This window comes from Podarcis muralis, chromosome 2 (assembly GCF_964188315.1).
Source record: "Podarcis muralis chromosome 2, rPodMur119.hap1.1, whole genome shotgun sequence".
In the NCBI taxonomy this organism is placed as follows: domain Eukaryota; kingdom Metazoa; phylum Chordata; class Lepidosauria; order Squamata; family Lacertidae; genus Podarcis; species Podarcis muralis.
In genome coordinates, this window is record NC_135656.1 from 42,106,016 (window position 1) to 42,130,671 (window position 24,656).

The 24,656-nt window shown below is 39.6% G+C and overlaps 1 protein-coding gene across 3 annotated transcripts in view; it reads right to left on the reverse strand.

The window, feature by feature from the left end:
* Nucleotides 1-24,656, reverse strand: part of FOXK2 (forkhead box K2) — a 32,090-nt gene extending 7,434 nt beyond the window's left edge. Inside the window, exons 1-5 of one of the 3 annotated variants that reach the window (XM_077924349.1) lie at nt 24,200-24,656; nt 23,991-24,138; nt 8,363-8,557; nt 2,074-2,221; nt 354-500 (exon numbers count right to left, since the gene is read on the reverse strand). In XM_077924349.1, coding sequence (XP_077780475.1) covers nt 354-500; nt 2,074-2,221; nt 8,363-8,557; nt 23,991-24,138; nt 24,200-24,641 — 1,080 coding nt within the window. In that variant the 5' untranslated portion in view covers nt 24,642-24,656. Of the gene's footprint in view, nt 1-353; nt 501-2,073; nt 2,222-8,362; nt 8,558-23,990 lie in introns of all 3 variants that reach the window. The other 2 variants (XM_028717226.2, XM_028717225.2) reach the window with 2 other exon arrangements.

A 24,656-nucleotide genomic window follows, 5' to 3' on the forward strand; every position in this document is an offset into this window, starting at 1 on the left:
TTTATTAAATAAATAAATACATACATACATACATAACATTCATCTACCAGACATTTAGGGATTTCTCATTTCTCAATTACAATTTTGAAAAACCCTCATCCATTACTACAAATACATCCCTTACTAACCTTTCTATGTGGAAAAGGGTCATGGGAAAAGGGTTAGTTTTACTGAAAGAACCAGTGTACCATTTTAGGTTACTGAAACAGCTAATCGTTTTCAAAGCTCCAAAAACCTATTTCACAAAGTTAAACATATAACCAGGGCAGGAGGGGGGCTGAAGTGTCTGAAGTAGTAACTAAACTAAGTTGTTTTCTGTTTATTTTACTTAAAACAATACTAGTTATATTTACCTGCCAGCCCTTGTCTGCTGTCCTGTAGTAAGGATAGTTTTTAGTTATGTGCGTATAAATTCCATTTAGTGTAAGTTGCTTATCAGGTGCCATCGTAATTGCTTGTACTATTAGTTGTGCATAGGAATAAGGTGGCTTTGAGTCATCCTATAAAAGAAGATGAAAATAAATACAGTAAAGTTTTCTACAGCAGCTTATCCACTCAGTAACGTAAGAAATACATCAGTTGTGTATTACAATAAAGCTTGAAAATATCAGACAATTCTGGAATAGATTTGCATTGGGAGATATTATGTGTTTGCGAGTTGGGACTGATGTTGATCACAAGTGGAACTTGAGTCAACAGTGTGATACAAAAAAGGCTAATGTGAATATATGCTACATTAATAGTTTCCATAGTTTCCAAGTCATGGAAAGTAATCATTCCATATTATTCTGCACTATTATTATTCAATCTCAAGTGGAACACCATATCCATATTAATAACAAAACTGGAAGACACACTGGAAGTCAGCCCCCCACTCAACGTAGGATAAAACTACATTATAGCATAGCTGACAGCTGACCATCAAGTCTCTGCTTAAAAACCTCCTGCAAATAAAAGCCCTCTTCAGACAGTTATATTCCATGATCAAATAGCGCTCGCCAGTAGAAAGTTTCTGCAATGTTTAGCAGACTGCATTCTACTTCCCTGCAGTTTCCATCGATCGTTTGCAGTAGTGCCCTCTAGAGCAACAGAGAACAGGTCTGCCCCATCTTCTGCATGACGGTCCTTCAAATATTGAAAACTGCTATCTTCTCTTTTCTTGGCTAAACAGATCCAGCTCTTTCAAGCATTCCTCATAGGATGGTTTCCAGACATCAAAATTCCATTAGCGTGCACACACTCAAGCTTGTCAATACAGCACCCACAACTTTAAACTACATTACTATGGTGTACTGAGATGTTTTTAAAACGAACAAAATATGAATGAATGAATGATCCAGTACAGAAGTGCTCAGAACAGTGACTTCCCATGATATATAGACATATTGGAATGAGTTCAGCTGCTGCTTTGGAAAACAAGTCCTATTATTATAAAGAAAGGTTGAAAGAACTTGGCATGATTAGACTGGAAAAGAGAGGACTGAGGGGTAACAAGATAGCACTCATTCAGATACCTGAATGGCTGTCACACAGAAGAGGACAATGACTTGCTCTCTATTGCTCCAAGTGGGCAGATCTAGGAGGGGTAGTGGGCTTTTCTTCACTGAAGGTCTCCAAGCAAAAGCTAGACAGCCATCTGTTGAGGATGTTCTAGCTCTGGATTTCTTGCATCAAGCAGAGAGTTGGACTACATTGCCTACATTGCCTTTGACTCTGTGGTTGCATATTTGATGCCTTTCCGTTTTGAAACTAACTTTTATAGGCTTTAGCATTTTCAATATTCCAACACACAGAATGGATATAATTTGAAAGATATTTTAGAAAATCACTTGACAACAAAAAAGAAAATTGTGAAAGTATAATCTTCTAGATTTATGATACTTTCTTAGCATTCTATAGCATCCAAACTAAATACAGCACAGATATACAGGATACATGTTGTTTTCTATTTCAAACTACTAAACCACATATAGTTATTATTGCTACTTTTGCTTTTTCCAACCAATACATTTCCATTAGTGTAACACAGAACTCAAGAATCAATGTTACAATATTGATTCCAATCAAACTTACCTTTGGGCTATCTCCACCAGATGCTTCTTTGTCATTTTCTGACTGTGAATTGTCAGCCACTAGATGTAGGTCAGATGGTATTACACGGCCCATTTTGTACCCTGAAGAACCTGCACCACGAGGGCTAGATGGGCAGGAATTTGCAGCACTGTAGAATAGGAAGAGTATATCCATTACAGAGTATATCCACCCACAAATTAAAAATATCAAACACCCCTGGTTACAAAATAAATCATGCAATTAAGAACCTCAGTCATTTCCACAATAACCCTTATAAGTCTCTCAGCATTGTGAACTTTAGTAGTTATGGGGGAAGGGATCACTGGGATCTCTTTCATAAAGATAACATTAACCGCTATTTTATGAATGTGATGTTTCTCGAACGGAATTGAACTTACATGTAAACATTTATAGAAAACTGTTCTTCAGAGTCTAGTGCTTTACTTGTGTCTACAACAGTATATATGAAAATGGATGGACAAGCCTTAAACAAGAATGTGGCATCTCAAAATGTAGAACTACACAAGTAGGACAAGAAACTGCTCAGTTGAAACACATGGAGTACAAAATTCAATGTGGTGAGACAAAGAGCCTTGACAAAGCCTGGGTAAAAAGATCACACTGTCAAATCCAGTTTCTCTTATAGGACATAGTGCTTGGAAAAAGATATGGAGGCTAAATTTGCCAATTCACTGACGCCTTGATGAAAATACTCCATGTAAACAGTGGTTACATCACAAATCTGAATGCTCTTTTTGAGGGGAAAAGAGAGGGGTCACTCACCAATGAAGGCAGTAGTGAGTGACATATGGGAAGAAGCAGGCTTTACTTTCCTGTTACTATTAGATTAGGAAAATGTTAACATCTTGGCAGAAGTCTCACGTGCTCTCAATATAGAGAAAACAATCCCTCTTAAGGTCAAGAAATGTTTGATTCTACCTAGTTTTTCAAAAAGTGTGGTGCTGCCCTCTAGCAAGTGAGAAGAGCAGCCAGCCTTCGTTTCAACTTGGAAGCTGCGAGGTCTTCAAGCAACATCTTCCAACAGCACATGGGAGGCTTGACAGGTTGAGGGAGGGAGGTAATTATTGTTTTAGCAGTAAAGTGGTCCAAATCCTGGTTTTTAATGCCACAGCTGCATCCTCCTGCATGACTGCAAGACTGTAAAGAGACAGAAGAGTCTCCAGGCTGCAATCGGGCAATCTTGCTAGATGCCAGGATTGCTTGTTAAATATGGAAGTGATTGCATATAGGTGCCAACTGTCACATATTAGTTTGGAATAGATATCTGTACACGTAGGCAAATCTCTCACATGTGTCCAGAGCCTACAGTCAGATCAAATGAGGAACTACATTCAGGATGGTAACTTTAGGAATGCAAAGAATTGTTTTAGGTGCATATCCCTATCTTCAGTAGATTAGATTTGAGGTAGCTGAGGACACACCAGTAATGCACACCAGTTACAAAAGAAACGCTACAATGATCTAAATCCTCTTCAGGATATAGTGGGCAATGGTGAGAAGGGCAGTAAACCAATCCAAAAGATTTCAAAAAAGGATGATATAAGTAAACATATAATTTGTTTATTCTTCACAATGAACAATACCAAAAACTTTGTTAGATCACATAATACAACAGACACAAAAGATCAACCTGTGGAGAAAAGGGAACCAACTGACTCCTGAGCTACAGTTGTTAAGAAGAAGAAGAAGAAGAAGAAGAGTTTGGATTTGATATCCTGCCTTTCACTCCCTTTAAGGAGTCTCAAAGCGGCTAACATTCTCCTTTCCCTTCCTCCCCCACAACAAACACTCTGTAAGGTGAGTGAGGCTGAGAGACTTCAAAGAAGTGTGACTGGCCCAAGGTCACCCAGCAGCTGCATGTGGAGGAGCGGAGATGCGAACCCGGTTCCCCAGATTACGAGACAACCGCTCTTAACCACTACACCACACTGGCTCTCGAAGTCTGTTTTGCTGCATGCCCACAATAGTACTGGCTTATAGGCCTATTTCAGCATTTCAAACTGAATACCTATCAACTTTATTTGTGGAAGTTTTCAGAATGAACTTAATTTTTTAAAAGCATTCAAAATGTTGACTATATAACTTCTAAAATGTACAACTGATAAACAAATCAGCTTTAGAAAAGCACCTGCATGACAAAGACACACCCACCCCTGAACAGGATCACTATCCAGACAACAGTCAACTATTGCCAACCCAGCTATTAGATGGAGAATAAGCCCACATAATGGCTCAATCTTCCATTTAATTTTCAGCAAACACTATGGTGAGATCCAAACACACTATCTACATGTGTGAGTGGAAAGAGCTTCCTTTCATGTGCAGGGGGAAAGGCAGAATCTCACAGTCCCTCGTGAGATTCTGCTCCAAAGGATCTTCAGCCTTTGGATGGGGTTTTCTGGGTGGAGGCTGACACTTAATGGAGTGGAAAGCTTAAAAGTTCCTGTGTGCAAAAGGAGAAGGGATTTATATATATTTTGACCCTGGCCTACAGGTTCTCAACAGGGCCTCCACCCAATTAAAAGGAAATTAACAGCATGCGATTTTAAATTAATTAAATTTGTCTATGACAACAAATAGTTTTGAAGAGAACAAAAGGTCATTTGATGATACATGTGCATGTCATAGAAGATAATGTCTTAGAATATTACGGTAATTCTTTTTATGTTAAACAAAGAAAATGAATGTTTTTTCTAAGATGGTGCCTGCCATGTGTAGGTGGTTTTTTTAAAAAAAGTACTTATATATAATTATTATTTTTACATGTGCTGCCCATTTAATAAGGGCACATTTTAGTCAGCCAATTTAAACTTACCTTCGCCAATTTAGCTTAGTTTTTAATATAGATCTTATCTGGTAATATAGTTGGAGTCAATAATTTATGCAGCTCCAATCAGTACTGTGAAGATGCTGTAAGGAGGAATCTTAAAAGCCTGATTTACCCTTGATCTCTCATAATTAATGCATTTTGAGTCTTTAAACACAGAAGTTTGGTATCAACATTGGGGGGGAAAGTTCCATGAAAAATATTTGCATCTCTGTGTCTTCCTTTTACCTTGTTCATATAAATGTGCAGGGTAACACACAGAAGTTCTAGTCAGTTCTCCCTTGAGAAAGATTATATGGTCACAATTGCTTCTCTTGAGATATGTTGTTTATGTTTTGTTCTGATAGGAAAGAATTTGCATGGAAGAATGTTTGTTTTGATACCAAGAATCAACCAATGTGATCTTATATTTATGTGCCTCAGAAGCTGCTGGACATGCTTTATTTTGACAAAGCAACTGGAATAAAATGTGTAATGTATTATAATTTCCCAAAAATAACACATGCACAAAAATGTAATTTAAAATAAAACTCCAGGGTGCCTGTAAGCAACCACACCGTGTGAGTCTCATTTTAGCTACAGAACCTCACTGCCACTCCAGCTCCCCATGACCTCCAGGAGTAGCTTTTTCGGAGGCAGGGCAGTGATGAGAGATTGTGGTAAGAAGAGGAGTTGGGAACACACACATAAGTCACAGCATGTGCACAGAATGCTGCATGGACAATTCTTTAGATTTCAGCATTTATAATGTAGTGCCTTTCCTAAAAAATTTTCAAAGCAGCCATGACTATTATTTTTAATGCTGTAAAGCTGAAAAGCCTTGTAATGTTTTCGAAGTTATTTTGAATACTATTTTTAATGCTATAAAGTTGAAAAGTCCTCCCTCTCCTCCCTACAATCTGCTCTGGAGGACTGGGAAGAAACCCAGAAAAGGTATGTGGGGTGCACAGGAGCACATGGGGAAAGGCAAGGCAGGGGAAATTCTACTGCATGAACAGGGATGATCCTTTAAAGTCAATGACTTCATTGGATACAGCCCACATACTCTAGGCAACACAAAGACAACTGTAATAGATCTACAGAAGCATTTTGATTCATTACTTGTTGTAGACACGGCAGTCTGAGTTAAAATCAACCACACACATTTTTCACTGAACATACTACTACACACAAATCATGATTCCAAAGTCTCAGCTCAAGTCACAGTTTTGCCACCTTTGTGGTGCAAAACCAACTTAAATATTCTTAAATGTACTCTGCACATTCTAGCTGCTTAAAATATTTTGCAAATGACATCCAAATTGCCTTTCCATCCTTGGTAAAAATGATTTAGTTAAATTGCAATTAGAAATGCCTGTATACCCAACTTTTCTCCCCAAAAGAGATAAATTCTTTGCAAGTGTTCCAAGTGAACGCTCACAAAGGATCAAGACCATACAAGCGATCACTTTCAGCTCTTGCAAGGAACCAGAGTCCTCTGCCATCTCATCCCCTTCTCCTACTTTAGGGTCTCAAAACTTACCCAGGGCAGGGATGTGGCAGACATTTTCCCACATCCCAACCCAACCTCCAACTGGAGAAGGCACTGAGGGTCAGGGACACTGAGAAATCCCACAGAACAAAAACAAGAAGGACATGCAAGCTGGAACTAATACTTTTCTTAATCTAATACTTTTGATTTTAGTATTTTCTTTTTGAAAGTGTTACCATAAAACACAGCATTGCATTGCATCCAACTAAGTCACTGCTTAAACAGAATGACACAGTGGAATTTCCCTTCTGTTCCTCCCCCATGTGCTTCCCCCTCAAATCTCCAGAGTAGATTTGGGGGTACAGGGAAGACGGGGAAGTTCAGTTGTGTTGTTTGACTCATGCAATTGCTTAACTGAATTCATAGAGATTAAGATAGTCAACACAACAGAAACACCTGTTTGTGAGGTGTTGGCTGACCATTATATAAACAGAAACACCTTTGCATTTGTGCTGTTAAGACTTTTCGTCTCAGCAATTTTTCACATCTTAGTCAACCATTCCCTACTAGAGAGAAAGCACTTATTGGAGGCAAAAAAATAGCTGCTATAAAAAATATCAGATGAATTTTCCCACATTTTAATTAACTGAATTATCAATACAACTCAACAAAATATGTATAAGCTTCAAACAAAATAAATAAAGATGGCTTATTAGAGAGATGGTCCATGTTGTTAAGTGACTTTGAGCATGCCCACCACCCATATAAAACCAGCTATTAGGTTGCTACATAGTCAACATTTATCATGGTTCTTAAACTCAATCTAATGTTCCCAGGAATCCCAGCAGGTATGAATCATTGGTTCACAAAATGTTCCAAGTCTGACAGTTTCTAAACACTCACATATTGAAAGCCAAACTAGACACAACAGACCTCTCCTTTTACATGCAGATTTCCCCCAATCATGTAGTTTAGGAGCAAAGGGGGCATGTGAGTGGGAACTGCAGAACCTTCCTTCCACATCCACTGTTAAAACTCCCTGCTCACAACCATTCCAATTGTTCTCTCAGCCAGGCTCCAGTAACAGAAGCAAGCCTGGCTGGGAGAAAAAGCACTGGAGGGTAGTGGCTGCAGGAAGTCAAGTGATCCTGGAAGGTATTCAGCACCACTCACCAGCATGCCTCTCTTCCTCTTAAAATTGAACCATCTGTCAGCACCCACACTCTTGTTAGCGTCTTCCTAATCCATCAAACTAGCAGCACCAAAAGTAAAGGTGCTGGAGACTGGCCCAGGCCACAGTGGTTTAGATCTGGCACCCTTGAACCAGAAATACTTGGCTTGGATCCTCCAGAGCCTGAAACTCAAAAGCCTGAACCCACCCAAGGAAGTAACTCTCTTCATGACAGGAACCCGAATCACCATGTTGGCCCACCCATCACTACAGGCAGTTAGCCCAGAGAAAAGTGTTATGAGTGGGAAAGGAAGAATGCTGGGCTTCAAGCTAAGAGTCCTGCTGCTTTAAGGTCTTCTACACCTTAAGGAAGAGAAAGTGCTTTGGAAGCTGATCTGCAGACATAAAAGGATTTAGTTCAACCATAGCTTTTGTAGTTGGTTTGCTCACTTGGAGCTTTCCATGGTACTGTCTTGCCCCATGGGCGTACTATCAAGGTAAGCAAAGGGCATCCTCTCTTACCTACTTTATATATAACTGGGGCAAACCCACAATGAAAAATATGTGTCTGAAACCATCACCTCTAGTTTGGCCTTGAGCGATCCATAGTACTGTAAATTCAAGTAAGACCAGCACAATTAGGTGGCTGAAGAGAACGTGCAAGTCTACAGTTTATTCCCAAGTTGAGCTGAGCTCCAGGTTTTATTGCACAAATGAAAACTTCAAGTGATGTATTACTTCGTATTAAATTCTGTGGTCCTATATTAATTGTGCATGCAGTATCACAATGTCTAAATACCTGATGGTTCCTGTGGGAGAAGGGAGAGGGCTGATCAGGTGAGCCATGTTGTCTGGAATGTTTATTGTTAGGGGAGAGATCTGGGGTTGCACAGGTTTCACTGGGGACTGCGGGGACTCCTGTTTTTCTCTTTTTTCATTGGATAAAGCTGTAAATGTTATCTTGATGTTTGTGCTGGGAAACCTGAATGTACATCTGCAAAATAAAAACAAAATGCACTTATTAATTGGAAGAGTATAAATTTTTATTTGCATAATTTCATCAGTATTACTTTACTCTAATAAAATGTTAATTGTAAAGTGTTATTTCAGGTTACAAAATGAGCAATTACTATTTGCAGTTTTAAAAAAGTCTTAACACAGAGAACTGAACACACATATAAAGACCAAAACTAGCATTCACAGAAATAGCATAGTATCATGAAAAGCTAGGTTTGAATCAAAAGCCTTAGTCCTACACACTGACCTAAAATTGGTTAGGAAACGATCCATACTTCATAAAAGGGCATACATTTAAAACCTCAAGAACTCTTCTTTTTCTTTCTTTTTTTTGGTTACTGTCCTTTTCTCTAGTTTCTGGAGAAAATTTCAAAATACAGTACATAGCGTCTGTACATAGTATATTCTGGGTGGAGGGGTAGTGTGTAAAACTGAAATCACATCTAGTCAGAACAACCCCCTAGAACCACTTCTACATGAAAAATCTTACCTGCCAGAGCCAGTGTGAGATCTCACAGGGTCACCTGAGATATTGCAAAAGCATCCATAGCCCACACAAGAGTTTCCCAGAGTCCAAGGTTGAGAAATTAAAAGCTTTTTCCATGCAGGAAAATTCAGCAAGCAAACAGCTTTTAAACTCTCCGCCTCGCATACATTTAATTTGTGTGATATCAGCTGTCCAGCTGCCAAGCGCATAGAACTGTGATTGTGCAAGTTAAATGTGTGCAAGTTGTGATCCTACAGTATGGCAGGATTCCAACCAACTTGTTCAGCTGAAATAACTCTGACAACCAGGGGCTGCTTCAAACAGTTGAATGTCATGGGGTGGAGGAAGAAATAACTGTATAGAAATGCTGTGTTCTTTATTCCTGATACATTTTGAAATCTGCTCTTTCAGGGACATAGGCCTAGCTATAATTAATCGTTATCCACATTAGTCAATAATATAAATACATACACATTCACACAAAATAGCTTTCTTATCTGAATATTTCAAAGGATATCTCCAATATATATTACACAGTTACAAAGGTACAGAAATCAGAAACCAAAACAATCCAGTGATTGGAACACCTACGAAGGTAACAAATAATGAAAAGCATACCCAACCCCCCAAAAAAATCTCCTTCTCATAGTACTAGAACTCTGGGTTACTCAGTGAATCAGGGTAGGTTCAAGATGGATGCTTTTCACAGTGCTTAACTACGGCAATGGTAATACTGTGTCAGATGGCTTTAAAAGGGAATTAAGACAAAATTGTGGAAGTCTATAAAAAGATATTAGCTATATTTTCCTAGTGGTGCAACAATAAAGCTGCTAGCACATTTGCAAAGCCAGCAGGGTTGTGAATGGTTTCAAATGGGATGGGGGACCATGTGTTGAGATTCCTGCATTGCAGGGGGTTGGGCTAGATGACCCTCAGGGTCACTTCCAACTCTACAATTCTATGATTCTATGACAAGCAAACGGACTCAGGTTCAGAGGCACTATACCAGATGTTGAGGACAGGCAGCAGGGAAGGGTAGCCCTAACTGAAGCCCTAACTGTGAGCTTCCTAGAAACATCTGGCCTCTGGAAGCAGAATGCTGGACTAGATGGAGAGTTGGAGTGATCCAACAGAGTTCTTATTTAGACTGAAAATAAGATGGACAACCAACCTCTCCATAGACTGGACCAAATTTCCTCCCTACACTATATGTATTTATTTTTACAAGCATTGACACCCCACAAGTTTAGCTTATACCAATTTTTCAATAAAAATAATTTCAGGCCAACAGCAACTAACACCAATTGAAGCCACTTCTGGAAAACATACTTCACTTGCAATTACAAATCCTACCATACTTTGCAACATTAAACCATATAAAATTTAAACCTCCAAGACTACCAAAGAAAAGAGCTCTAAAGAAACCAAACACAGCATCCTTGCACAGACTGAAAGGAACCCTGAAAGAAATCTGCCTGCAGGCAGTAGTTACTGTAGAAACCAAGCTCTTCATCGTTTTCCTCCAAGCAGAAGACACAAAAGAGCTGGAAAGCAGGGATCGATGGGAAGCAGCTTATAAAGCTGCTTGTCACATCAGCTGCAGGAAAACCAGACACTAATTCATTAAAACTACCCATGTAATGCCTCTGGAATTTGAGGCTCCATCGTCTGCGAGTACAAAAGAAACTCTGCCTATGGAAACGCTGCACTTTTAAGTATTTGGCATCTTTCAACACAAAAGCTAAACACAGGCTGGTTGTGTGGTCTCTAAATTTCATCTTCAACCTTAAGAACATGAATGAATATAATTTGTCTGGAAGAAGACTGCATGTCTACACTTGCTTCAGATTTATAAATGGCTGTTTCAGCATCTTAAACAACTTATGCCACTTTGAAGTAATAGAACAGTTGCTTCAAAATCAAGCCAACTTTTCCCCTTTCAGTTTATTATTATTTCCTGCTGTTAAATTAATTCATATTGTAAGCAGAAAAGGATTTTCTATTCTATAACCACTGTAAGTATCTATGTTTCCATGTGAGAAGGTCAACAAACCAAAAGCTGTGCCCTTCTATTAGACACTTACCCAACTTTTCATTCATATGCAAGCAGGTAGGTGTCTCTTTGGTGTAGTAACATTTAGCCCACATCACACCATTCAACAGCATACATTTCAAGCAACCACTTGTAAGTTTTGACTAAATTTCTGGATAAACACTTTTTTTCTGTCAGAAAAGTTCTCATAATACCAAAAAGAAGACAACAAGCCAGATGTTTTTAGGAGTATGAAGGGTGCATATAACTTGGCATCTTCACCTGAACACAAAATTAAGACTATATACTGAGATAATGTGGCTGTGTTTACTGTGATTTGGAGAGTACATTATTTATATCCCACCTTTTCCCCCTGTATGACATACATACAAGGCATTCATTATTCAAAAAGTCATCTGAGAGAAGACTTTTTTCCTTTTGGTATCTGTATTTTATCTTTAAAAAAAATAGTGATCAGCCACTATTTCTTGCCAAAGGCATCTCAAAGCAACTTACAACCAACCAACCAACCACCCATATAGATACGTTAAAATGAAGAAGAAGGAAATACTATTATACACTACCCTAATTTTCAAGCAGTGAGAGATTCCAGGCAGGGGTTCCATGCACTTACCCAAGGCTTGGTTTCCTGGAAATAAGAGACAGCAGAGACTGTGGTGTCTTTAGGGTATTTGGTTTATTTACACATATATGCAACCTGAACATAAGCTGGAGAGGCTTACAGCATTAACAACACCCCAAAATTTATTGTTTCTCCCATAGTCACAAGCTTGGATTCTAGCAGAAATCAAGCATGTCTCTCTCCCAGCTTCTGCTGCTGCCAGGTTCTGCCCGTATTGGACATAAATTGCTTTTATGTATCTGCTGGTGCTTTAAATTGTTTATATATATGCGGTTTTAATTGCTTTTATTATAAAAGTTTTATAATAAAAGTTTTATACATGTAACTGTTCTGGTGTGTTTTATACAAGCAATTGCTCCACATGTTTTTATTGTATTGTAAATTGCTTTGGGGTGTGTCATGGGAAGTGTTCACAAATGAAATAAATAATAATTAAAAAATAATGAACACATCAGATTTCAAATGGTCTCCCATCCAGCCACCAACCAGATCCAGACCTGCTTTGGATGCCTGCCTTGAGCACCTTTCAATTAGTGATTGAAAGATCAGTCTTTTCCCAGTCAGTATCACTTTCATATGTATTCAATCATAAGTCCATTCTTTTTTTAAAAAAAAACTGCACTAAAATGCATTGACAATATGCATTTTGTGTGTATTTTTCTGAACCAAAACTGCACTGCAAAATATGGCAAAGTATGCAATGTTCTGATTCATGTATCAGTGCAAGAATGGCAAAATAGGCTGGTTCACTCTGAAATGCTAGACCAAACATAATTCTCCCCATCCAACTTCCAATGCATGTATAAAATGGGAACATAAGAAGCCAAGGACATAGGCTGGTAGGCTCATCTGTTCTAACTCTTGATGCTAATTCCATCTAGTCCAATGTTTTATTTAGACATGTTTACTGTAGCTTCTGAAGGGAACAATAAAATTAAAAACATGGACTATACTTCAAAATACTGTGATTCTATAATGTGACTATATTGTGCAAATCTTATGCAAGCCATTTTGAGAGCCTTTTCTTACTACAAAACGAGATATATCAAATCAAACAAACACACTGTTCAATTCATGGAATTGTACATTGTATGCACTCTTACTTCTGAAGGAGGAGGAATCTATGAATGATGCAAGCTGCTGCAGTAGCCAACATAACAACAAAGCAGTGTTGTTTTCAGCAATATACAGCACAGGTTACGGCCTAATTAATCTGTAACCTTTTAGTTCCACACTCTCCTAGACAAGCCCAGTCAGCATATGGTCCAACAAGATCAGCATATCACTTAAACTTAACAACCCATGAAGCAGTGCACCTAAGCATTCTTCAGATTAACTATTAAGAGCATCTACTTTTCAACAGTTTTCTAAGCACATCATTTTGGACATTTTCCTACAGATTTGCTACTTTGACATACTGTACTTAAAACCTGCCCCACTGAAATCTGATTAATGCCTGACAATAAGAGCAGACGAACCACTCATTTTCAATAGCCTCTCAAGTCCTATGCCAGTGTCTCCCAAACCTTGAGCTTATGCCACCTTCGTGAGCTTATTCTGTATTCTACCCTCACCCCAAATCCAGCATTATTAAGTCTGTTCCACAGCTGGGTGTGCGGAGATCCTTGCATACAGTAATGTACATGCAACTTGCTGGTGATCACAAAAATCTGCGGACTGCGGAACTAACTGATTACTAGCATTAGAAAAGATAGCAAGCCATATCTGATACTTCCTAAAACAGGAACAGGCAATGTGGTGCCCTCCAAAAGTTTTGGACTCCAACTCCCATCAGCCACAGCTACATGGCACAAATGGTAAGAGATTATGACTACTGTAGTCTACAATATCTGGAATGCACCACACTGGCTATCTCTGTCCTAAAACCATATATAGAACACCATTAGAACAAAGCAGGTCATCAAAGCAGTCAGAGGAGAAGCAGCCATCCTCACAAATCCAGAGAGAATCCTCTAAAAGCTCTTCTAGCATTAATAATACCAATAATACTAATACTAATAGTTTGTACCCTGCCCATCTGACTGGGTTGTCCCAACCACTCTGGGCGCCTTCCATCTAATATAAAAACACAATATAACATCAAACATAAAAATCCACCCATGTCTTGACACCTTTTCCAGGCCAAGCCCACATTGGGAGAATCACTGCTTTATGAGGCAGATAATATCAACCAAAGCACAAGAACCTGCTTCCTTCCCTGCTAGACCTCCACACCAGCAGGTGTGCTGCTAGTGTGGCAATGGCAAAATGCAGCTGACTGGAAGTGTGGCTGGCAAAGGATAAAGTCCCACCTTGCTGAAATGGCAGCTTTGTACCTCTAAGATGGTACAAATACTTACATTCAGTACCTCAAACTGCTGTCTATACAAAGGATTGGTGTGCAAGAATCTAAGCACTTATGGTTAATGTTAACCAAGCATATAGTACAGTCAACGAGCCAAGCTTTAGGCTGCCCCAGAAAAGGGGGTTGTATGTATCTAACTTATTTATGTTAGAGAGATACAAGGTACTTACTGGAGAACTATCCAAGATTTAACACAAGAGTCCAAGTAGAGAATGTAAAATTACTTAGCAAAAACAATCAAAATTTCAAGTATGCAGTGCTTACATTTATCTTAATGACAACTTGTTGAAACAAATGAGGAAATCAATTGTTATTTTTTTAAAGAAAAAAATCAGTGACACCATCTACATTCTGTTAAGAAATACAGATGGACATCTTATGTAGGGTTCAGTTCCAAGAGATTATAGTTAAGATTAACCAAAATTTGTCTGGGTTCAGACAAAGCCTAATATGCTAATAAAAGCAAACAACCAGGGACAGCACCATAAAAATCCAGACACAGCAGGTAAATAAACAAAATTAAAATGATATTTAAACACTCAGGAAAACAAAAGGGCCTTTGCTCCAATTTAAGATAGGCAAAAATCAAGCTTCCCTGGAGGTGTGATTCATTAAACAGGGCACAAAAGTAACCCATTCTCCAGTTGCCACCTACTTTATCAGTGACAGCAGAACTACCCCAAAAAGGACCTTAATGATGACCTTAAGGCATGAGCATGCTCATATTGAATAAAGGTAAGCATCAGTACTTTGACTCATGTCCAGTAAGGACAAGGAACCAGATATATGTCTCAGCATCAACAAGGTTTCAGCCCCAACCCCTGGTTTTCAGTTAGCACTCTCATAGCAGTATTTTGCTCTAACAGCAGTTTCTGAATTCTCTTCAAAGTCAATGTTATGTATAATGCATTGTGATAGTCTAACCAGGAGGTTGCCAGGCATAGTTAACTGAGCTAGATTCCCTCTGTACAGGAAGAATTCAAACTTGTGTAAGGCACTCTGTGCCACTGCCTCTCCAGTTACAAAGCTGGATGGAGGACCAGAACACAAATCTGCTCTTTCAGAAGAAGGGAAATTTCACCCAGAGCAGTTTCTACATCAGTAAACTGGACAAATGAATCACCTACCAACAGCACCTCCTTCTTCTCTAGACTGAGGACCATATTAGTTGTGATAGTTTTAGCCAGCACAATGAGTACCAGTAAAGCAATGAGGCTTCCCCCCACCCACCCACCCTCTGCAAGACCCCAAAACCAGCTCTTGGGGGTCAGGAGAACAACAAATGAGGGGGGGATTGTTCCACTTGGCAAACAACACTGAATTCCTCCGAGATTGTTTATTGACTCTCATTCAGTCTATAATCAAACCCAGATGCTGATCTGGTACTTAGATTGCCTTCCTTGAATCAGCTGAAAATGAAAGTAGTGCTGGGTTTCACTCACTTATTGATGGCACTTAATATATAAAACAGCATGTGGGACAAGATGGAACCCTGCAGGACCCTATAACATAAATGTCCTTGAACCAAGCTGTAGCACCTCGGCATCACTTTCTAGAACTAGCTGTTTAGATAGGAATAGAAACACCGTAACATTGTATCCCAAATTTCCAAACTGACAGTCTGAAAAAAGAAAATGATTTCTTTTTAAAAACATAAACATAACAGTTTTTCTGGAGGAAAGAAATGTAATTGTGGCTTCATTGAACTCAGTGGGACTTTATTTCTGAATCAAGATGCTTAGGATCATGCTACATAGTTTCTTGGATTATTGAAACAAGCTTAAACAGACTTGCATTCCACAAAGCAAACTGCTCTTTGAATTTGCAAAATTCAGTAGGTGATCATCAGAATGTTGTTGCTTTCACACAACTGAAACTATAGATTTCAAGACATACAGAAGCAAACACGTTAGGGAGAAGTTCGCAAAGTATGGTATGAAGACATGTGAGGCCAGTACCTAGCTCAAGCTAAGGTCAGTGCCTGCACGGAAGTTTGGTGATATATAAATGCAAATAGGGAAATAAAAATTGTGTCTACATTTTTGTTATAGTATTCACAGAGCTGATAGCAAGTGGCAATACCTACCTTTATAGCATGATATCTATAAATAAAAACCCAGGACTGCATAAGGAATGTTGAGATAAGATGAAGATTCAACAGCTTCTCCTTTCAAAATCACCCCAAAACCAGAATCACTATTTTCTTCTTTGGAGGGAAACTACAATGACTACAAAAATAGCTTAATAATTATTATCTCTTCATTCACTATGCAGTCTGTGTGTCATCCACAGATTATTATGTGAATGTGAATGTCTACCTCTCCCATACAATGCTGCAAGTCACTCCAAGACAGAGAGGCAAGCCCAGAAAAACTAAAGTCAACAGGTGTACCAATCAACCAATCTAAAGAGTAACTGGAGAGAAAAATTAATTTGATGGAAAGAGAAAAGAAGAGAAAAGAAGTATGCATATATCACTCATGTTTGTTTACAAGCTCTGTTTGTTTACAGAGTTTCTGGTTCTGGTTCTGGTTTACCAGAACCAACACAAACACATCCATGAAAGTTTCTGCAAAACTAAGTGGGACTATGGTTGCCAATGCTATTTATTGTATTTAACAGAAAATTTCTGCTCATGCTATGTGACATAGTGCAACGGGCAGAGCTACAGTGAAGGCTGCCATCATGTAACCTCTGCTATAATTTTCAGGATCCAGCTACAAGCATCAACAAAAATCCAAGTTCCTCCTTTTAGTAACACTTCCTGCTGCTGCTTTTGTTGCCCCAATTTTGTTTTATGACACCGATCCAGCATTAGTAGCCTGTCATTACCCACAATAGATTAAGTAAGGTGATCACCTGTAGCTTATCCTCCACCCTTGTATGTTAATAGGGTTGATGTGAACCCAGCAGGACTTTGAAATATTTGCAAAACATCTTAGCAAAACCTGAACCACTTTACAATTCATGCTGCCTTCATCATGACTTAGTTAACACTCTTATAGTGCAACCCTGTAACACTGGTTTCTTATTTATAATATTTTTTGAGTGGGTGGGACTCTGTTAGGCTACTGGGATACACTGGGTCCCTTCCATTACAATATTTACTATGTAATATTTCAACTAGGTATCTTTTGTTTTCTGTTTTATTTTCTTTCCTGTTAGAACTCAGTGCTTCACCAATGCATCTCTTTTGTTTTCTCCTCCAGGGCTCTCTGATAGCACAATAAGGAATTTAAATTAATATTGTGGGGTCCCAATTTACCACATTTCTTTGAAAATTGGAGGCTCATAATATTTGTTTATAGCTAGAAGCTGAAAATGAATCTTCTGGATCCCGATAATAGATTGATATATTGTGTAAAAAAGAAAGTAAGTAAATAAGAGGTTTAAACTATGCTGTGAATGAAAAACTAAATAAACCAAAAGGAAGGAAGACAGGGAGGCACCAGAACAGGAAACCAAGAGAAGAAAAGACCTCAAGGTGTACAATGATGCCCAATGCATTTTAAGTCAGAAGAGCTTTACCTCAGAACAACTAAAGCAGTTTCTTCTGAGGAATTTTTAAAAACTGTTTAAAAGAAACTTGTTCAGTTACCATTAGGAAAATATTCTTGAACTGAAATCCACTGGACTCAGATTGATTATAGCACACCCTTGAAGTCACATCTATTCTTCATATGCTTAGAATGCAAGTGGCATATGAAAGGGCACAGAAGTCAGTTATTGCAGTTTGTAGAATACATGCAGTGGCAATGTATTAACCAGCAAGCATCTCCTATGAATTGTGCCAGATGTCAAATAGTAAAAGCATTGTTTTTTTTACTATTTAGTAACTACATTTTAGTTGATGCACAGCAGAAGGTATTCCATGGGATTCATAGTCTGTTACAAGTTTTTGATCTTGTTTATAGCAGTTGAACACCAATGCTGTTCTACACCTGTCTTGGGAACAAAACTGATGCCTAGTGTTTTAAACAGAGTATTCACTAATGGGTTTAGATCAGATCTCTTGCCTTCTGCAAGTGTCTAATGTTCAAGAGCAAGAGGCTATCACCAGCTGTTTCTGTTTTCAGCATGATAAAGGTTTCTGTTCTCCTGTATTAGAAACTTATTGATGTACTACTCTTTGGGAATCCTACATTGTATTTGTTAAGAGTCAAGCTACACATTTATACTGGATATTTGCGATTGATTCTTCTTTTTTAACTGAAATGTAGTTGTAAGTTCAGTTTGTATAGAGTAGAATGTGTGTTCTTTCGAAGGGGGTGTTTAAATCTTCCCTTTGTAATTTTCTCCTAATACCCCCTCCTAAATCTATCACTGCTGTTTATCCAACAGGAGTTGGGGGCAAATTAGAAGCTCCCTGCTGCTTCATTTCATTTTTAAAAACATTTAATAAATCAGACATGGATTTCCCATTTAACAGGTGGTTTGACCCCAAGAAAAGTAGTAAATTGAACCTTTCTTCAATTTCTTAAGCAATCCCCCCTAGAGGTTCTATGACTTACTGTATCACAAGATTAGAATTCTCTGTTCATATTACCTATGTTGAACGAAAACAAATCTTATCTCAGAAGGAACCAAATTTTAAAAATCTGCCACAGTATAATAAGATTTATTAGTGATTCACTAGCAATTGTGCCTATTCCTTTTCTCAATGAATAGAATTTGGAAGCTAATAATTCATAAACCCACTCAGTTCAGTTTGTTTACATACAATATTGAACACACATGCTAGTAAGGGCTAAATCAGAAGTTGTCTACAGTAAAGAACTGGATTAAACGAAGCAGGGTAGAGACTCTTCATCTGAAAGAGGTACAACTTAAGCTAAGCATTTCTAAATATTATTGTGCTTGAAAGTCTCCTTATTGTGAAAATATTATTGCTATTTTTATTTACTGCTTAAATGTATATACGTTTGCATGTATTTAAAGTGATAACTACTCCTAAAGAAGGGACGCGGGTGGCGCTGTGGGTAAAAGCCTCAGCGCCTAGGACTTGCCGATCGAAAGGTCGGCGGTTCAAATCCTCGCGGCGGGGTGCGCTCCCGCTGCTCGGTCCCAGCGCCTGCCAACCTAGCAGTTCGAAAGCACCCTCGGGTGCAAGTAGATAAATAGGGACCGCTTACTGGCGGGAAGGTAAACGGCGTTTCCGTGTGCTGCGCTGGCTCGCCAGATGCAGCTTTGTCACGCTGGCCACGTGACCCGGAAGTGTCTCTGGACAGCGCTGGCCCCCGGTCTCTTGAGTGAGATGGGCGCACAACCCTAGAGTCTGTCAAGACTGGCCCGTATGGGCAGGGGTACCTTTACCTTTATCTTTACTCCTAAAGATAAGACACAACACATCACTGAGACTTCAAATAAATACCATCAAAACCAAGAAGCAATCACTGACATCATTCTTTTATTCCAGAAATGTGTTTTTATTCTGAAGACATGTACTGTATAAGCACACAATATTTGAGAGACTGAAACATGGAACACCAGTTTCTTATTTCTACTAGAAGAGTACATATAACAGTATATATAGTCTGACTTGGACCACAGCTGTTGTAACCATCTGAAAATCCACTCCTAAGCACTGGGGAAGCCTCTGGAATAGTATTGCATCTGGACAGCAACAGGGAACTGACAAAAATTGAGGGGAAGCAGAAGTGCTGTCCGCCATGTTGCAACTTGAGACCCCAACCTCTATCTAATGTTAATTCTACAGCAGTCAATAGATATCAATCATTCATGTTTTTATTACTAATGCTCAAAGCAGTGATGGCCAACCTTTGGGGCAAGTGTGTCTAAAAGTCCAGTTCACAGTATAAGAGAGTGCTACTCTAATACACACTAATGAATAGATGCAGTCCTCCTGGACTCTGATATAATTTTGCCTCTAAACTACAGAGAAACTGTTGCAAAGAGGAAGCTGGCAGGAGTGCATATGGCATAATCACACTTGCAATCTTTCTGCTCCTGTCCAGGTGTGCAGATGTCTGCTACTTGAGCCACAGGTTGACCACTTGAGCAACGAAGGATACAACTTTAAACAATTTATTTATAAATAGAAAAGTGATCAATGTGTATACCTATTAATTGCAAGGCCTCCACCTTAACTTTTGCTGTGCAGTCAACAACTACTTACCACACTTCTCAATACTTACACATTTTAGATATGTATAAGGATTGAAAGAAGGCTTCCATCTTTCTATGTTTTAAACTATAGTTTCAAAATCTAGAATGAAGATACCCCAAGCTGTGTTTTCAAATTTTATTATTTCTAAGCTGACTTAACTGCTATGAAAAATTAATTTGAGCAAATTTTACAAATTATTTTAAGTGGCCAATACTGGGTTTCTAAGGTATCCAAACAGGAGGGGGGAAACACCTGAATTTGCAATAGGCATTTGCAGATTAGAGATTTGCCAGTATACAAACTGCTTCCTCAAAACACAAACACTAAGCAAGTTGTGTAAAACAACTACAGTTACAGTCTGAATCAAAATTTTCTGTTTAAGATAAACAAAACCTGCTATGTAACCACGATAAGGATACATGTAACTCATAGCTGACTATCTCCATTATCAATTTCTGCTAGTATTCTGGCAGATGGAACAATTCCAGGCTACTCATTGGTAGCATACACATTTGAAAATAAGTATTTTTACTATAAAGAGTAAAAGCAACTTTGTTAGCCCAATATGCTAACCATTATGTCACAGAATAGATTTTTACTATACCTTATTTAGCGTGTGGGACAACCATAACATTAATTAAGGTCAAATCTCTGAGTGTCAGACCAAAAACTCCCAAGAAAAAAGGAGAATTGGTGGAACAACAAAAAATTAAAAACCCCAAATATGGACTGTAACACAGAAGGTTAATGTGAATTTCAGATACGTAACTTATATGAAAAATATACAAGCTAACTTAAAGCTCCCTAGTTCACAATAAATTTACAATGTGTCACTTTAAACTGAATCTCAAAGAAGGATTGCTTGTCTACAAAGAGACTTCAAGTGTGTAGTACACTAATGCAAAACATTGCTTTGCACTGTGCACAAGTTGCAAAATGAGCTGTATGACTAGAAGTAACGAGAATTAAAATCCATGAGTTATTTCTAAGTAAACATGGTAAGAAGCAAGATACAAAACATAATTTGGAACTCTTGCACAGCTAAGCTATTCAAGCTCCATTTTCATGGTTTTTAAACCAATGATTATTAGATTTAAACAAGATCTATGTCATACAACTTTGTAAAAACCTTATTTCTTGGCAACAGAATTCAAGGTTTCTTTATATGCCTTCACATTATAAAAGGATGCTTCTACAAGCTGAAACATGAGCTTAACTTTCCTACTGAAATGAAAATAAGTTTTGATCAAACCACCAATATTTGTAAGCACACTCTTTTTCAGCATCAAGATATAAAGACATTAAAAGCTGTTGAGCCTAAATGAAAGCTGGACTAACTACTCATAGCTAAACAGGCTTTTTCAAAGTCTAAGTAAACACCACTGATGAAACCCTGGCAAAGCTCCTAACTGACTTCAGTGGGGTGGAATTTCACTCCAGGTCCCTTGGTAAGCAGATCTCAAGATTACCTAAGCACTCATTCTGAAGTTAAACAAGATTAAGATCTCTTATTATTTACAATATTCTACAAGTCTGTCCAGTACCACATAAGAGACTTTCAATGTTTTATTGTTTTGCCTATTGCCCTCAATCCACTATGAGTAACAGAAACATGCTAGAAAACTGCTTAAAAGTGATGAAAGGATCAAACAAGGAAATTGCGCACAGGCTGAGCTGTTCAAGATGAACATAACTAATCACACACCAGGTTACTGGACCAGACCTTGATTTTAATTCTAAGACCATCTACTTGAAATTTTGACTGAAATCACCAAGGCTTGTATCCAATTAAATACATTTGGAATCAAGTTTATTGGGGTGGAGGGAGTTGTGAAAGAAAGAAAGAAAGAAAGAAAGAAAGAAAGAAAGAAAGAAAGATGAAAATCTCAAATAAACTATTGACAAAAAAAAATCAGCTGTAAATTCCACATAATTACACATTATAAGTTAATAACTAGTTATTTCACATAAATATAGCATTATCAGTGTGCTGCTTAAAACGGAATCAGTCTTAACATTTGCATATTATTTCAAAAATTCTTTTGCAAATGGTAACTCAGTGTAGGTGATGAACTATGTTACACCATTCTCAGAAACACCACAGATTGGAATGCTGTGACATGTCACTAACACAGCTAGCTACATCCTGAAATTAACATTTTAAACAGCATTTTTTTTCCTTGAGGGTGATTTAACCATTTAATGACTTTGAACTTTCCCAACTTGGGGGGGGGGGGCTTGCTATTTGTGCATATAATGCACTGAAGGAAATCATGACAACAATAACAGATGTAATCACAGAGCAGTCTTATTTCAAACCACGTGTTACCTGACTTCCTATATTCCTAGATTTGTAAGGTCTTCTGAAAACTATCACAACCCATTAAGCTACAAAATTAAATAAAGTATTCTCTCAGACCAAGTTTACAAATGTAATGCTTAAGAGAATTTTCCTCACAAATGAATATTCAGATTCACAGTGACAAATCATCAGGTGTGGATTGGAGGAGAAAGTATCATTTCAAATTTTAAAATTAAAAGTTACCTGCTCCCATCACTCATTATAAAACTGATTTTTCTTTTACATTACGGTATATTAAGTACATGAAGCACAACCATGGTTAAAAACAATGTATTTGTGCCTTCCTAACAGATTCCTTTCAGTTTCAACAAAATAACTTAACAAGGCAAAGCAGACTATTTGCTTTGCTTTTCTGTATCGTTGCCAACAGTATGAATGGAAGTCACAGTTGACAGAGGTCAAACAAGTCATTTAACTGTATTGACAATACAGCATTATACACAGAAACATAACTAAGCAATGGTAAAAAGTATTGAAGTGCCTAAAAAGGGCTGACTTAAAACAATTGTTGATGGGGCTTTTTTATTTAGAAAATTGGTTAACAAGCAGTATTATTTAAATACCTCCGAAAACTATTTTGTTTCAAAAAGGGTGTTCTATTAATATTTCCTAATCGATATCATTTTAAAGCAGCCCATTTCTAAACCATACCACACTTTCTGAATTATTATTATTAAACCCCGGAGTGACATTTTAGCCACAAGGCTATTGTATCACGAGGCATTCTGGTTCAGAGCACGGAATGGAGGTCTGTAGTGCTTCGTTTTCCCTTGGAAGACACGGAGCCTCCTGTAGCATCGGGGGAAATACAAATCGATAAGATGACAGATGTGCATGGCTTGAAAGGAGGCTCTCGCCCCGATCAACGTTGCGGGCAAAAGGGGTTATTTTGTCGAGGGCTGTGCAGCCTTTACGACTTAAGCCTCGAACCAACACGAGTTACATCCAAATAAATACACCGCCCGGTGGTGGAGGGGGTGGGGGCTGGGGTATATATATAAATCATCACGGCTCCAAAAAGCGCTAGGAAACCGGGCGAGCGACCACGCGCGATGCCCACGCCAGGCGGGCAGAAAAGAAGCCGGGCTCAGGTGCTGCTGCTGCTGCTCCTTTGCTGCAGACACCCTTCAAGCCTCCTTGCCCGGGTGCCGCGGCCAGAAAGAGCCTTAAGGCGTGGTGCCGTCCCTCCCTTTCCTCCGGAGCGCCTGGCGGAGAGGCCTGAACCCGCCTCTCTCACGCCCCCCTGACTGACACACCGGGAACGGGGAAAGGGGGGGGGGAGAGAAAGAGAGAGAAGAAAAGGAGGTCACAGTGGCGCCGGAGCGCGTGTTCCTTCCACCCGTCCACTTCGCACGCACCGCCCGGTCGTCCCTCCCTCTCCGCTCCGCACTTACACTCGGGGCAGCTGCAGCGGCGGCGCCCCCCGGCGCTGGAACACCCCGTCCACGAAGACGCCGTTCTTGCCCAGGCAGCGCAAATAGAAATCGCCCCCGCCGCCAGACGGTACAGGGGCGGCAGGGGTGGCGGCGGCGGCAGCACCATCGGGCTGGGGCCCGGTCCCATCGGCGGCGGCGGCGGCGGGGCCGGCAGCGCTGTTGGCGGCGGCCTGGGCGGGCGGGGCCGTGAAAATCTCGAGGTGCCTCCTGGAGATGAAGCTGGAGTGGCCCATGCTCACGTCCACCGAGCCTTGCGAGGAGTTGCGGCCGATGGTCACCGAGCGCTTCTTCATGAGGTATTCGAACTCGCGGCCCTCCAGCCGGGCCACGGCCGCCGCCGCCGCTGCCGTCCCCGCCGCCATCTTGGCCGAGACAGCGCGCGGGACCGAAGGGGGGCCCCCCTCCGTCAAGTCCCCCCCCCACCCTGCGCGTGCGCGCCCCCCGCCTCCCCCACACGCCGCCCGCCGGGCCGGCCCCAGACACCGACAGACACAAGCAGCGGAGTGCTACCGTGCAACGCACACTTTCACGCAGCCCCCCGCGTCCGCCGGACGGGCGGCCGGCTCGGCCAATGGGAGCGCTGCACGCCCATGGAGCTATTCCGCACATGCCAATCGCAACCGG